Here is a 16,648-nt window from a genome sequence, read left to right as displayed (position 1 = left end):
CCTGCTGAGACATATGCGGTGAGGGACAGCTGACTCTTGTTACTAGGTGGCAGAGGATCCCAGGCTACTGTCCCTCCCGGCCACATGTTGGACCAGCTCACTGTGCTGAAGCCCATGCATTCAGCTTAGGAGATGCGTTAAGCTGCCGGGCCTCCCTTTGGGTCAGTGGGCAACAACAGAAATGACAGGTTGTAAGTAGATGCTACCTACCTGTGTGGGTGGGGACCGGGGCTGAGCAATCTTGCCGCAGAGCATTTAGAATAGTTTCATGGCTTTTACTACAGAAGTTCTTTTTTATTATATGGTATAAATCTTTAATTTAATTAATTTAAATTAAAATAAATTTAATTTAGTTTATTCTTTGGTAACACTTAAAAATTTGTAATAAACTCTTGGCTGCAATGCTCTAAAAGAGATGAAAGTATTTGTTTAATTAAAAGTTAAGCTCCATTTCTCAAGAAAGTTGTTGATGAATAAGTACTTTGCTCAAAATGCTGGCTGGCATTTGCCATGCAAAGGAGGTGCACTGATATTACTGACTGTGTGAAAACCAGAGGACAGAAATCTAAAAGGATTATCTATTTGAAAATTAGTCTGTTTTTGTTTTTGGCTGTGGCACACAGCTTGCAGGATCTTAGTTCCCCAACCAGGGGTTGAACATGGGCCCCGGCAGTGAAAGCATAGAGTCCTACCCACTGGACCGCCACGGAATTCCTGAAAATTAGTTCTTTTAAGAAGTACTTTAAAGGGACTTCCCTGGCGGTCCAGTGGTTAAGACTCTGTGCTCCCAGTCCAGGGGGCATGGGTTTGATCCCTGGTCTGGGAACTAAGATCCCGCATGCTGCATGGCGTGGCCTAAAAAAAAATGGCTTAAAAAGATAATTTAACATGTGTAACTGCTGAAGGTATGGTTATGTATTTTCATTTAGATCAGGGTTTGGCAAACTTTTTTTTTAAATAAGTTTATTTATTTATTTATTTTTGGCTGCATGGGGTCTTCATTGCTGCACACAGGCTTTCTCTAGTTGTGGTGAGCGGGGGCTGCTCTTCATTGTGGTGCCGGCTTCTCATTGCAGTGGCTTCTCTTATTGTGGAGCATAGGCTCTAGGCGCCCAGGCTTCAGTAGCTGTGGCACGTGGGCTCAGTAGTTGTGGCTCACGGGCTCTAGAGCTCAGGCTCAGTAGTTGTGGCACAGGGTTTAGCTGCTCGGCGGCATGCAGGATCTTCTCGGACCAGGACTTGAACCCATGTCCCCAGAATTGGCAGGTGGATTCTTAACCACTGTGCCACCAGGGAAACCCCGGTAAACTTTTCTGCAGAGCCACGTAGTAAATATTTTCAGTTGTGGGGGCATATGATCTCTATCACAGCTACTAACCTCCTCCACTCTAGCACAAAGGCAGCCTTTGACGATACATGCATGAATGAGCATGGCTGTGTGCCCGTGGACTTCATTTACACAAACAGTGGCCCATGGGCCATAGTTAGCCTCTCTCTGGTTTAGATCAAATGACTGCTCCTTTAGATTAATTTCACTCATTTTCAATTCCAAGTTTTCTTGTACATGTGCATAAAATTAAGCAATAGTTGTTAATGTGTTCACTCCATTAGCAGAACTTCACAAACACTTAAATAATGCTGGTTTTATAGCAGTATTCTCAGATGCTTCAAGAGAAAATCATTTGTTAACTTGAATAATGGTTCAATATTTTTTCAAATGAAAAAAACCTCACACATACCCTGTCCCAAAGCAGTATAGACGAGTCTGACAAACAAGACATATTTTAACAAAAGAAATGGCCTCTGCTTCATTGTATTATCTTTTTTTATTCTTTATATTTGGCCAACCACTAAAGCATTGATTTTGAACAAAATGCAAAGAAAATTTAGAGGACTAAATTCATACACTCAAAGTGAGGTTTTTAAAAGACCACTATCAAAATATTATGATAAAATCAGGTAAAACATTCAACATAGAAAATAAAATTTAGGGCTTCCCTGGTGACGCCGTGGTTAAGAATCTGCCTGCCAATGCAGGGGACACGGGTTCGAACCGTGGTCTGGGAAGATCCCACATGCCACGAAGCAACTAAGCCCATGTGCCGCAACTACTGAGCCTGCACTCTAGAGCCCGCGAGCCACAACTACTGAAGCCTGCCACAGAGCCTGTGCTCCGCAACAAGAGAAGCCACCGCAATGAGAAGCCTGTGCACCACAAGGAAGAGCAAGCCCCATCACCGCAACTAGAAGAAAGCCCACGCACAGCAATGAAGACCCAACGCAGCCAAATAAACAAATAAAACATTTTTAAAGAAAAGAAAATTTGTTTTGTGGCAAAAATACAAATACAAATTTTGGTAGAGCAAAGCAGCATGGTTAAAAATGGCATTCTTACTAAATTAAGAAGTTTATAGAGCAGAAATGTCCTTAGAATTGGTAACTGTATCCAAAGTAGTAGCAATATGCTATCCATCAAAATAGAAGCCGTAATTATAAAAATTTACAAATCCACAGAGGAACTGAACTTCAAAATTTCTCAGACAAAGCTGCGGTGGAATACTAAGGGGGGAAATACTAAATCATGGCAGTATATGCTTTTTCTCTTTTTTTGCAGCTCATCATTAAAATTCTCATGGTAGACTTTGAAGAATTACTTTCTATATCAACCTAAGTATAAATGAGTCCTCTAAATTTGTTGGCATTTTCTTCAAAATCAGTGCTTTGGTGGTGAACACTGGTTAAGTATAAAGGATAAAAAAAAAAAGACAACACAATGAAGCAAAGGCCAATTCTTCTGTTAAAATATGACTTGTCGGACTTGTATATACTGCTTGGGGGAATGTGAGTTAGTACCATATTTATGGAAGTTTTTTAAATGGACATTTAGAAATATATCCTAAAGAATAATAGAACATGTATTCAAAGACAGAGGATGTTGGCTGCTGTGTTCAGGGACTTTCAGCCAGGAACCGTACCAGGTGTTGGGAACACACAGAGTATGTATAAATTAGACTCAGCCCTGGGCCTCATGGCGTTCGCTGCCAACGTGATTTATAGCAGCAAATCCTGGAAACAACCTGACTTCCGATAATAGGAAATTGGTTGGCTAAATGATAACATAACTATAAAACGGAATACTCTGTGTCATTAAAAATGATATTAAAGGTCTATATTAATGAACCTGGCAAAGGACTCACAATATATTGTCTGTATTTTTTAGAATCTTTAAACAATAAGACTTTATTAATTTTATGAAAAGAAAAATCAATGAAGGTATTCTCATTTTTTTTTTTTTTTTTTTTTTTTTCAGTACGCGGGCCTCTCACTGTTGTGGCCTCTCCCATTGCGGAGCACAGGCTCCGGACGTGCAGGCTCAGCAGCCATGGCTCACGGGCCCAGCCACTCCACGGCATGTGGGATCTTCCCGGACCGGGGCATGAACCCGTGTCCCCTGCATCGGCAGGCGGACTCTCAACCACTGCGCCACCAGGGAAGCCCGGTATTCTCATTTTTAAAAAGGCCCCATTTTTAGTGCTTCATGGGTTTATAAATTACAGAAACAGCTCAATTCCAGTCTGTTTCTTTAACTCCCTTCCAAGAGATTTCTCTTGGTGCAATATTTCATTCACCTTAGTTTGGTTGCCTTCTTTCTGGAGAGCCTCTAATTTCTGCCTCTGCACCTCTGTGGGTTTGGCCCATTCTTTTTCAATGTCCTGTATTGCCTTAAAACAATATAAGTTATAAAATTAGCAAAATTAACAGAAATAAATTAATCTGACAAAAACATACTCGTGTATAAAAGGCTATAAAAACAGACCCAAGTGGACACATATAAGGATTTAGCCTGTTATAAAGGTTACTTTTTAAATTAGTTGGATATGGGAAGCAATTTCTCAATGGTTTGGGGACAAGTGGTAGCACTTAGGAAAGAAAATAAAATTAGCTCTTTCCCCACACCACCCAATCCAATAAACACAGATAGGTTAAAGATTCGAATGTAAAAACCATAAAAGAACCAGAAGAAAATAAAAGGTATTTTTATCTGATCTTGTGCTAGGAAATACCTTTCTAAGATACAAAGATAAAATGTCATATAAATGAATGTATAATTACATAAAAATATAAAAACTTCTGTATCTAAAACCACCAAGAACAAAACTAAGAAGCAAATGGCAAACCAAGAGAAATGACTACATCACATGTGGCAAAGAGTTGATCTTATTTATGTAAACCAACAGTAAAAATGTAAACATCCCTAATAGGAAAATGGACAAAGGATATGTATCAGCAATTAATAAAAAGGAATTCCAAATGACAAATATAGATTGAACCTCACTAGTAGTCAAAGAATCTGTTTGCCTCTCAAATTGGCAAAGACAAAAAATATATATAACATTCAGAGTTGGCAAGGGTTTGGAGAAACAGGAAGTTTCATATAGATCTGATGCAATTTAAACTGGTAAAATTTTATGGAGGTGACTTGGCGTATAAATCTAAAACCACCTATAGGCATGACAAACATAGACGTGGGGAAAATGTACTGATAAGGCTATCTACTATTGTTTGTAATACTGAAAATTTTCCAACTATTAATAGTGGCAAACACATGTATAGTGCTTACTACGTGTTAGGCAATGTTCTAATTGCTCTAAAACAAAAGTCAATCCCACCCCCTCCCCCTCTGGTAACTACTAATTTGTTCTCGGTATCTATGCATGTGTTTCTGTTTGGTTTGGTTTGTTCGTTTATTTTATCATATTATTTATAGATTATTTCATTTATATTTCAGTGAAATCATATGGCATTTGTCTTTCTCCATCTGACTTATTTCACTCAGCAAAATACTGAGTGAAATACAACATGTCCATCCATGTTGTCACAAATGCCAGGATTTCATCTTTTTCATGGCTGAGTAGTATTCCAGCCAAGGAATGCTCAGAGCCACCAGAAGATGGAAGAGGCAAGGAACAGAAACTTCTTCAGCACCCTGAGAGGGAGCATGGTCCTGCCAGCACCTTGATTTCAGACTTCTGGCCTATGGAACTGTGAGAGAATAAATTTCTATTATTTTAGCGCTCCTCCCCGCCCCCCCTGCATAAAGAAAAATGTCAACCCTTACAGCCACCCTATGAAATAGGTACTATTATGAAATGCCCAAAAATAGGTGATTGAGTTTAGGTACAACCAAATAATAGCTTATGCTATCATTTAAAACTATATAGAATATTTAACAACATGAGGAAAGTCTGTGATGCACTGATACATGAAAAAATGTCAAGTTACAAAATAAGGGCATAGTAGTAGATCGTGATTTTTTTTTTCGGTACGGAGGCCTCCCACTGTTGTGGCCTCTCCCGTTGCGGAGCACAGGCTCTGGATGCGCAGGTTCAGCAGCCATGGCTCACGGGCTCAGCCGCTCCACGGCATGTGGGATCCTCCCGGACCGGGGCACGAACCCGTGTCCCCCGCATCAGCAGGCGGACTCTCAACCACTGCGCCACCAGGGAAGCCCAGATCCTGATTTTTATAAAACAAAAAATATATATAAAACAAGAGCCAAAAGACCTTGTATCCACACTTAGGAGTCAAGAAAATGGATGTACATATGAGCGAAATGTAGTGTATGAAATAAACACATCAAAAAAGTTGAGTTTATACGTATGATCGATTTAAGATTTGGGATGATGTTTACTTTTGTTTTTGAGCTCTTCCATATTTGCATATTTTTATAAGATGAAAACAATCTTATAATTGAAAAACAATTAAAAATGAATATACTGTTAGGCCCTTTTTGCTCAGCTTTGGGTAACGGCCACCAGCTAGTTTTCCCAAACTTCAGCTCCCTGATGGGCTGCTCAGTTCTGTTTTCTAATCTGCACTGATGATTTAAGCAGAACAACACTGGTCTTAAAGAGAGAAACCACCTGAAGACAACTTAAGCCCTCAGCAATTTCTTCTGTGCTCTTCCCTTCCTTTCCTGGCATCCAGCCTCCCTTACCCCTTTATCCCGCCTGGCCCCAGGGCAGGCTCTGAGATCAGCTTTGCATCTCATCGGCTGCGTACACTTTGCCTGTGCTACGCTGCCATCACGCTTTGAGAGTTTTCCAGTGGTCCTCAGGCTGTTAACACCTCAAGGAAAGAGCCTGAGTCCTTTACCTCAGTGTATCTTGTCCAGTGTCTTACATACAGCAAAACTGCCAACGATTCTTTGCCAATTATCAGCATTTATTTATATCTTAGTCTGAATGTAAGTCTATGTGTTATGTCCCTCGTATCACTGAAGGACAGGTTGTGCCTTATCTCCAAGAGGGGAAAGAAAAGCTGAATAAATTTTCGACGTTGTTCTTTAGGTTGGAGGAAAGGAGATGGATTTAGAGAGGAGAAGAAGAATAACTACTGTTTGTTGAGAACCTGTTTTACATAAGTTTTCTCATTGATTTTTTCCAAACTGCTCTGTGCGTTAGGAACATTTACCCCCATTTTACAAATGGGTAAAATCAAGGTCCAGAGAGGTTATGACTTCCAAGACAACCCAGTAAGTAAGTGGCAAGGGTTGGATTAAAACCCAGATCTGACCACTCCACTAATCCCTCCTCCTATTGCCCAAGACACTGAATTCTGACCATGTAGGCAGCTACACACCCCAAGGCTTTCTCCTCGTTGCCAACTATTCTCAAAACTGAACCTAGATACCACACCAGAATGGAATCAGCATGGGTTTGAAGAAGAAAACACCTTTTTCTTGCCAGAATTCTACTTGGTCTTAGAGCCCTGTAAGGACTGTTAGAACAGGGCAACGATGTCAAAGAGAAACATGGCTAAAATTACAAGGCAAACAGCAATCATGGCGGTTAGTATGTAAGTACTAACCAAAGATACATCATTCATCATTAGAAGATCTGGGAGTCTCAAACACAGAGATTTACATGTCCTACAGGAGAGGTAACATAATGTTTTTGTTTTATACATTTGAAAACCTTTGCCCCTGATTATGACTTCAGAAGTCATCACTCAAATGTATTATATACAGTACCTCACTCCAGGCAATGAGAGAGTCAAGTTTAGATAAATGTCTCTATTCAGTTATATGGTTCCTCGAAGACTGGCTGATGGAGACTCACGCGGAACCTAATTTTTAAAATTGCATGAAATCACGTAAGTCAAGGTTTTCATGAGCTTCAATCACACATACGCTAGTGCCCTCTGCAGAGGCTTTTGTAGTGAGAAATGGAGAGTGCAGGCCTTTTTAAACAAGGCATCAGCCACTTGGCTCCGGGTGTTCGAGGCTGAGCAGAGCAAGGCCAGGGATGTGGGAGCAGATTGGGCCCATACAAGGGCACAGAGCCATGGGGGTATTGGGAGGCTAGTGGTCAGCCCACACTCCCCATATCGTACCATGGGTCCTGATGCAGGGCTGGGCCTGCCTGGGGGAAGGGGCACCTTTTTCTAATGTGCACAAATTGTAAATGGGCCAGTGGCGGCCCTGCTGAATGTAGGCCCAGAATTGACTGAGCCTTCAGTATTTTTTAGAAAATCCAGAAACGTATACTTCTATACGCAATCTTCCATTTTGCTTAATGTCACTCAAATTTTTAAAAAGAGGGGCTTCCCTGGTGGCGCAGTGGTTGAGAATCTGCCTGCCAATGCAGGGGACACGGGTTTGAGCCCTGGTCTGGGAGGATCCCACATGCTGTGGAGTAACTGGGCCCGTGAGCCACAACTTCTGAGCCTGCGCATCTGGAGCCTGTGCTCTGCAACAAGAGAGGCCACGACAGTGAGAGGCCCACGCACCACGATGAAGAGTGGTCCCCGCTCGCCACAACTAGAGAAAGCCCTTGCACGGAAACGAAGACGCAGCACAGCCAAAAATAAATAAATTAATTTAAAAAAATTTTTTTTATAAAGAAGGAGGAAGGAAACACCTTGCGGGAGCCCACTTGGCTTGTGGGACATCACTGGACATGCTTGCTTAAAAAAAAATTGAGTGTATTCCTTAATGGTTAATTATGATGGTACTGTTATTTATCAGAACTCCTCAGAACTTTTTCCGTCAACTTTTTATTTTTTTTTTTTTTGCGGTGCATGGGCTTCTCACTGCTGTGGCCTCTTCCGCTGCGGAGCACAGGCTCCGGACGCGCAGGCCCAGCAGCCATGGCTCACGGGCCCAGCTGTTCCGCAGCACGTGGGATCCTCCCGGACTGGGGCACAAACCCGCGTCCCCTGCATCGGCAGGCGGACTCCCAACCACTGCGCCACCAGGGAAGCCCTCCATTAACTTTTTAAAAGGATGATTGCTTCTCACTCACATATCCTAAGCACCCTTGGCCATTCAGAGTCTAGCTAGGGAGATAACTATGTGAACCAGTATTCACAATACCAGGTGCAGGCACCATAATGGAGGGCAGAACAAAATACCATGGGGGCGGGGAGGGGGAAGGCAAGTAAGGCTTCCCACAGGAGGCAGCACTGTGGTTCCCTCCCTCCTGCTGGCCTGGGGCCCCCTTTCCATTTCTCAGTGGCTCCGCTCGAACTCAAGGAACGATAATGGCACAGGTTATTATGACATCAACTACAGGTTTTTGAAGATTTTGCCAGGCAAAGAGCTAAGGTTTGAATGTCAGTCTGTTAAAGCTGGAAGAAAACTTACTTAGAGACTATTAATAGTTCAGCCTCATCGCTTCCCAGGGAGAAATTGTAGTTCCAGTTCTAGAAGGATGAAGTGACCGTACCAAGGTCACCCAGAGAGAGAGAGCCAGTGACAGAGCAAGTGATAGAATGCGTTTTTGAAACTACAATTCAGTGTGCTTTCCATGAAGCCATCTTTCCCCCAGCTATAAGAGGAGGAGACACCATCGATATCTCTCTGGTTTACAACTCCTTAATGAAGACAGGTAAATATCGTATTACGATGCTAGCAGTTCCTAATTCTCACTACTCCGTATCCCTGGAAACCATGCCACAGAAACAATATTAGAATTAGGTGATGCATTCTCAATGAAGGATGTGCTGGCAAATAAACCAGACACTAATAATGTATCATAACAGCAAGAATACAGCGGCGCAGAGCCTCAGTAAACATTTAAAATGGTAAATTATGTTCCAGCTCATGTAACGGGTGTCAGTACACTGAACATGGTTATACGTGGATCAAAGTGGGATATGAAACGAGCTCAAAACTGTATCCTAGCCATAAAAAATACCATAGTAAGCATTAACTATTTAATAAGTGATATTTTGATTTGCCTTCTTAGAATTTAGAAGAGTTTCATGGAAATCATTTACTAGATGGTCTTGGTCTCTTAAAAAATCACCTAAGAGAAATGTGTATTAAGGTTGTGAGTCCTGTGACATTCTGGCTGCTGGGGTCTGTTGTGTCTGTTCAGTCATACACCCAGGTTCTCTGCCCTGTGCTAAAAAAGCCAAGGTCCCTGTGTGGAGTTGGTGGTCTAGTAGGGGAGATATATACACAAATGATGCTCTATTTTGTCAAATGGATGATTCCATTGATTTTACAATACGATGGTCTTGTGTGACACTAAGAAAAAACACTGCCAATTGAATTATAACACAGTGCCATGTGGCAGTCCTGTGCAGTGCATGAACTGCTCATGCCAGTCTCTCCCGGCTGGTAATTGCTTTCATTTCTTCTGAGGCATGTGGCAAATTCTCTCACCTTCAGCAGCACTGCTCAGCCTGTGCTAGGCAGTCCTTTTGCTTAATCTTAGTATAAAACGGAGCAGCTTCCTCTTTCTGGGAACATAAAGCACCTCGTTGTTGCTTTGCGAGAAAATGTGAAACATGGAACTGCGGTCATTTCTTCAAAGAATGAACATTTGCTTTTCCAGTATAAAAGGGAGCGCTGCCACCCACTCTTTGCCTCTCTGTGTAAGCAATAACTCCCATTCCATGCAGAATCATACTCTATGAAGTAAGTTTAAATGACAATTAGACTCAACACATATGTCAACAACACACCTAATCCAACTAAAGGGAAAACAGTATGAACAGCTATGTATCAGTTAGCTATTGCTGCGTAACAAATGACTCCAAAATAAAGACTTGCTTAAAATAATCCAATTAAAGCAATGTAATTGCTTAAAACAAAACCAGAAGTCACCTAAGGAAGTATGTGCTTTTCCTCTTCTATGCCCTTTCATAAACCAAAGCATCAAAATCCACCCTTTCACTTTTTTGCTACAACCAAAGTACTGCAAGAGGTTCTATCAATGTTTCCTTCTCCCCTTCAAAGCTCATTAAAAGTAATGTCTGACCCGACACTTCCCCCCTCTCTTCAATTTTACCTCCTTAGTTTATGAAAAGCCACAGACTACAGCAGCTTAGAACCGCACTACATAAAAGCCACCTGCAAATGTGTTAAATCCCTTTTCTAAATCCTCCACGTCTAAGCCTACTCAATTCTTTGTCAGCAAACGTTATTTTTTCTTTTTCTTAAAAATGCAGATGGTACCAACTGCCTGACAGAATTATTATGAAGCTTAAATGAAACAATGCATTTAAAACAGTTATGAGGGGCCCGCCAGGAGGCTTAATGCTAAGGTCATGCTGGGAATAGTTCTAGTTTCTGGAGATACAACAGTGAACAAAACAAATTCCCAATTTCATGGAGAAATCATTCTAGTAGGGACAGAGACAGTAAACAAAAATGTTATATATAGTGAAATGGTGGAAATGCTAAGGAGAAGATAAAGCAAGTACGTCAGGATGTGGGGTTTAGTCTAAGGGAATAGAAAACTGTGGGAGGGTTTGAACAGGCCACGAGTTCGACCCACCATTCTGCTGCTTGAGAACAAACTGAGGGATAACCTCATGAAACACCTTAAAAGAAGTTTCCAAACCTCCCTCCCACAACTGGCAAGCCAGGCCTGGGAAAGAATCAGGCCTCCGAAGATGCTGCCTCATGAGGGTGAAGAGTGGCGGGGAGCTGGGGAAGCAGGCAGGAGCTGAGATGGGGGTAACCAGTGGAGCATCACAGAGGCAGCCTCTGCTGACCACGGCTGAGCAGAGCCTTCACCACATTAAGTCGGGCAAGGAAAGGAGGCCAAACTCTAAATTAACTTTTCTGGAGACTGAGGGGCAGGGGTAAGGCAGGACCGACTACATAATTTGCAGGGCATAGTACGAAATGAAAATGCAGGGTCCCTTGTTAAAAAATTAAGAATTTCAAGATGTGACAGCAGAGCATTCAACAAGCCTGGGGCCGTCTGAGCACGGAGGGCAGGGGCAGTGCAGCCCCACAGGCCACTTGCCCATGAGGCTGGCCCCCGGGGGCGGGTACGCTACTCGTTGGTTTAGGGAAAAAGAAGATTATGCTAAAGTGAGATTTAGGGACCATGCGTGACTTTAAATTAGCGGGGATATCCTTTCCCTTCTCATGTAAATTAGCCTAGGTGATGGGGTATCAGCTGCCATTCGGAGAGATTGTTAGAATGGGGTAGAATTCTTTTCCCTCTAAAATCTACTTCTTTAAGAATATTTATCTATTTATATTCCATTTATTCAGTTACTGCGGTTAAAATATACATAACATTTATCATTCTAACCATCTATAGGTATACAATTCAGTGGCACTAAAAACACTGACAATGCTGTGTAACCATCACCACTGTCTATACCTAAAACATTTTTATCATCCCTAGCAAAAATTCTATGCCCATTAAACAATAACGCCTCCCCTTCTCCCAGCCCCGTGTAACCTCTATTCCACTTTCTGTTTATATGAATTTGCCTCTTCTAGGTATGGAGGTAGAATTCTGAACTGCCACACGTGTTCTGTAGTGGTTTCAAACTCAAAAGTCCTATAGTATCTGGTGTTCTGATAGCTCTTGGTTCGCCTCACCTGCATGTAGATCAAATCTACAGCTGCTCTGCAGTCCATCAGCCTGGAGTCGAGGGATGGGTCCAGGTACCTGCATGATTCAGGAGAGTTCAGTTAATTCATGACACGGCTAATGGGCACACCTGGGAGTACATGCTCTCTGAAGTGGTGGTCCTCGACGCCTTAAACCAAGGCCCCCTCTTCTAGCAGAGCCACAACCCTCTACTTGCCTAGTCTTCAACTGTCCTCCCATCTCTTCTGTTTCCTATTGTCCTCATATTGTAAGCTTACCTGGTGGGCTCTGAGAATAGAAATGCAAAAAAAAAAAAAAAAAAGCTTGAAGGGAATGGTGCACATCACTGTTCACACCCAGCTCCCCTCTTGGCCACCAAGTCTTCACGCCCTCTCCCCACCCGCAATTCCTGGCATAACGATCTGCCCTGTACCCACATCTATATCACTGCCCGGTACCCAGGCCACGTCATCTCAGGCAGTGACCTCCTCACCAGACTTTCTGCCATGGTTGTGTTCCCTCAGTCCCACACTCCACATTCTAACTGGAGTGGTATTTCCCAAGTAACTTTTCAGACTCTCATAGTCCCAGGAGCTAGAGCATTTATCCTGGTTGCTCCCAAGACCCCAATGTCATTTCCAGTTCCATCTCTGGCCTCTCTCCCCTCCCCCACACTCTACATTCCAACTTTGTTTTCTCTTCTCTCCCTCCACCCCGAAGACCACCCACCTCAGCAGCCTCCTTCCCGGACTTACCGCCTCTCCCACAAGCTTCTTCCTCATGTGCCCTCCTCTGGTCCCTCCTCCTCAAGTCTGTGTTAGCAAACCCCGCCCCCCGCCCCGTGCTTCCTCAGCACGCTGAGTTTATCCTGATTGCTGCTCTGATCAAGCTGATCTTGACACCAGGTGTGAAGACCCCTTAGATCAGTGCTGGGTCCTATTCAGACTTGCCCCTTGGCCAGGGACTTGCAAATAGCAGGGCCTCATGTCTGTCTAACAGCTCTAGAGTCGTCAGCATGAAGTGAAGTTACAAGTACTGTGTGAGCCCAGTGGCATGCTAAGAACCGACAGAAACCACCAAGAGAGGGTGTGCCGGGGCTGCTCTATCACCAGTCTGAAGGCACAGGTGAGCAGAATCAGGGCACTCAGCAGTGGAGGGGGCGGAGACAGTGGGATTGACACAGACCAGGAAAAGGATGAAAATGTCACTTGAAGATCAGCTTCATTCTAGGGGCTGGGGAGGAGAAGCGAAGTATTCCTCCCTGTATTCCACTTAGCTATTTCACCCCTTCTTCCCAGGTGCCCTGTGTGGCAGAGAATAGCAACTGTTGCACCAGGGTTGGAGAACTCCCAGACCCACCCCAGACTGCGGCCCTGCGAGGCGAGGGCAGGTACCCTCTGGTCTGGAAGGAACTATAGCATCTTTGGAGAGATGCACCAGGGAATTCACAGACAGAGAAAAATCCCTAAAACTTGACTAGGTCTCACTGCAAGGCCTCTCCAGCTGGGAATCCCACAGCTAGTGTTAGTCATGCGAGCCTCCCTGCTCCAACCCAATAAGACCTCACTCTGGACAGAGGGCCAGGCACCTGCGCGACCCCTTCTCCAGGCTCTCCCCTTCCAGTGACCTCATCCCCAGCTCTAACAGCTGAAGTGGGACCTCCTTTCCTCCCAGTCCCCAGGAGCAAAGGCAATCTGCGCGGATCTGAGATACAGGCTGGTGATGGGGTAGACATTTTGTCTTGCACTTATGATCCACAAGTTATCTATCTAACGAAGACATAGGCAAAGCCCAATTTCCGATTCAAGCTTCGAGGTGAGGGACAGAATCCTCATCTCTTCTTTGATCTCAAGTTCTCTGGAGAGCCCATGGACAAAACAGTCTAAGCCCCAGGGATTTGGCGGGGGGGTGGTGGTGGTTACTATTATCATCAATATAACAATAATAAACATGACCAAAATTCGTTGAGCATATAGGATTACTTCATTTAACTCTCACTATAATCCTATGAGATAGACCCTATTATTATTATTTCCCATTTTACAGATAAAGAAACTGAGGCTTAGAGAGCTTGAGTATCTTGACTAAAGTTCAGCTAAACCCTGCGGTTCACATACTCAGATCTCAGGAACAACTATGCTTAGCCACCTGTTATTATGGGCAGCTTCCAGAAGAATATTCTCTAAACTCTCAGACAGAACTGCATGCTCTTCCCCTTCTCAGGGCTCCATGCCACAGGTTTTGACCGTTTCTCAGAATACTTTTGAATAGCAGTATATGAACTTCTAGCCTTGCTGGGAATCTTCTTCCAAAATTCAAAGCCACAGCCTGGAGCTCTAGCAAGGCATCACAAGGTCAAGATATCTACTATTCCTCGATGTCAAAATGCCTTTCTTTAAAAACTTCTGTGTTCAGATTACAGATTAACTGGTCTGGGCAAGAGTGAGCCAAAGAAGCAATCCAATACGGCCACAGTAATAAACATTGGGAATTACAGATTCATTCCCCCATTCCCCCATTGTTATTTTGTTTGTTCTTCAGAGGACCCTTTGTTTCTGCGAGAAATAAAAGTATTTTCTGCAAAAATACTGCAGATTTTTTTCCTAGATTGTGTCCTATTAACCGAGGAAAATATGTCTGGCTCTAGTAAATAAGCATGTATTGTTGGAATCCTTTAGGAATATAAACCAAATACGTAGAGTTCAAATTCACTATGAGGGAATTCCGTGGGGGTCCAGTGTTTAGACTCTGCATTTTCACCGCCGAGGGGGGGTAGGTTCAATCCTTGGTCGGGGAGCTAGGATCCCGCAAGCTGTGCGGCATGGCAAAAAAAAAAAAATTCACTGCGAATCAGTCCACTCTTTGCCTTCAGGGAACACCACAGTTCAACAGATAAATCAGACTTGCTTGTAATCGTCAACAAAGTCCTTCAATTAAATACAGTCAGTCATCTATTCCAAAGCAAACACACCACCTATAATTCCTCACCATTACCTGCTTCAATCCCCAATCCCCCTACCCACAGCCTTACTTTCATGGCTGCCACCCTCATGATAATATCCCTCAAGCTTTTAACTTGAGACCAGTGAAAGTCATCCTCAACGTCCTATTCTTTAGGACAAATGTTCTGGTTCATTCGCTCCTTTCTCCTCTTCATTGCTTTCCTGGACCTTCCCCAAACTCCTGAGCACCCTGGAGCTGTCAGGCTGTGAGCTGGATGTGGGAGATTCTGACAAGCTCTGATCTGCAAAGCTAAGATATCCTGAGATACCTTCTGTCACAGTAAATGCTTACTCACCACTTCCTGAGTCCAACCTTGAAGTTTTCCACTTCAGAACTGCGAAGGCTAACATAAGGGAGTTCAAAGTCCGCCAATTTTTTAATGACTAGAGAAAGGGAAAAGAGTCTTATTGGTTGAAACAGCACGGATAGTTTTCATACAGTGCAGTGCTTTAAAATGATAAAATACAGCATTACTATTGGAAGAATAATACTGTCTTCTATTTATATGTAATTTTTAACTTTCTGAAGTTCATTTAAAAAATAAGTAGCATTTGATCCTCATAAAAGACCAATGGCTTGAGTAGGGGACATTTTCACTGTGATACAGATGAAGAAACTGGGATTCAGAGAGGTCCAGTGCCATCACCAGCACAGCATAGCTCCTGGTGGCCAAGCTAACTTCCACGTCCAAATCACCTCCCCACAGCTTCTGAGGACATATGTAAACTACTCTAAGACAACTGATACCATCTCACAACAAAAAAAAAGTTGTAATATCTAGAAATGCACTGTAGAGAAAAGCAAAAGCTATATGAAACAATGTCATTGGTCACTATCTCACTGCGTGTATATATTTTTAAAGAACCTAAGAACTTATTTATATCATCCACATTTCATAGCAAATATTCCTTAACAAGGAGATATTCCTTAACAAGGTCTGATGGGATCTGCTGATGCCTGGAGTCCAGCACTCCATCCACAAGGGGGTTGCGGCGTGGCTGGAGAGCAGCCCCCAGCGTGCAGGGATAAAGGTGCACCGGACAGCAGCGCTGGGGCTCAGGAGGCACAAGAGGAAGTGTGGTTACTGGAGAGAACTGATGTCTTCTTCCTGACCACACTGCCCCTCTGGAGCTGCTCAGCCCCAGCTCACTTTGAACAAAGGCACAACCCCCATCCCCAAATGTCCGGTTCGGGGGCTGAGAGTCGTAGTAGAGACCACACACTGGGGCGTTCCCCTGGGGGGTGAATGGCCCCTCAGCTGCAACCCCGCACCTCCTGGCTGAGTGCCTGCCCACACCTGCCCACCCCATCTCAGGCTGCCTGCACTTCCTTCTCTCCTTACCAGACAGCTTGCCCTCTTTGTAAGACCGAATGAGAAATAGTCCAAAGTATCCCAGCAGCTCCTGACACAGTCCAATTTTGTGTGATACCACCTTTAACCAAAGATGAGAAAAAGGAGGGAAAAGTTAGGAGTGTCCGCCTGTAAATATCAATAAAAAGAGCTTTAAGGGGGCAGTGGATATTAAGAGAAATCTTTCCCGAATCTAAAAAAGGTATATACTCATTTTAGAAAATTTAGAAATTTTAAAAAATTACAGTGAAAAAAAAAAAAATCAGTCCCCCCAACAATAGACATGAACTGGCCCCAGCTGAGACTGGTTTGTCCCATCTGGGGTAAGGACTAGTCTCCCAGATTGGTTTGGTCTCTATTGTCCACTGGAGGGCAGTAGCCATTCTCCAGGATCATCAGCCCTTCTGTAATACCTGCCCCTGGGGCCCACACTCCAATCTACCTT

The 16,648-nt window shown here is 43.5% G+C and overlaps 1 protein-coding gene across 3 annotated transcripts in view; it reads right to left on the bottom strand.

Moving 5' to 3' along the window:
- The window catches only part of SNX31 (sorting nexin 31), a 71,726-nt gene that overhangs the window by 25,475 nt on the left and 29,603 nt on the right, over nt 1-16,648 (bottom strand). For all 3 annotated transcript variants that reach the window (XR_016388367.1, XM_089898854.1, XM_022584681.2), the window contains exons 6-9: nt 16,195-16,285; nt 15,148-15,235; nt 11,858-11,927; nt 3,630-3,722 (exon numbers count right to left, since the gene is read on the bottom strand). Coding sequence is in view for 2 of the 3 variants with exons in the window: in XM_089898854.1 (XP_089754980.1) it covers nt 3,630-3,722; nt 11,858-11,927; nt 15,148-15,235; nt 16,195-16,285 (342 nt within the window). In the remaining variant the exon portion in view is untranslated. The remainder of the gene's footprint in view (nt 1-3,629; nt 3,723-11,857; nt 11,928-15,147; nt 15,236-16,194; nt 16,286-16,648) is intronic.

This window comes from Delphinapterus leucas, chromosome 17, assembly GCF_059928025.1.
Source record: "Delphinapterus leucas isolate spDelLeu-1000000601 "Yukka" chromosome 17, BTC_Dleu_Yukka2, whole genome shotgun sequence".
In the NCBI taxonomy this organism is placed as follows: Eukaryota; Metazoa; Chordata; class Mammalia; order Artiodactyla; family Monodontidae; genus Delphinapterus; species Delphinapterus leucas.
This window is presented reverse-complemented; position numbering and strand designations above follow the sequence as displayed.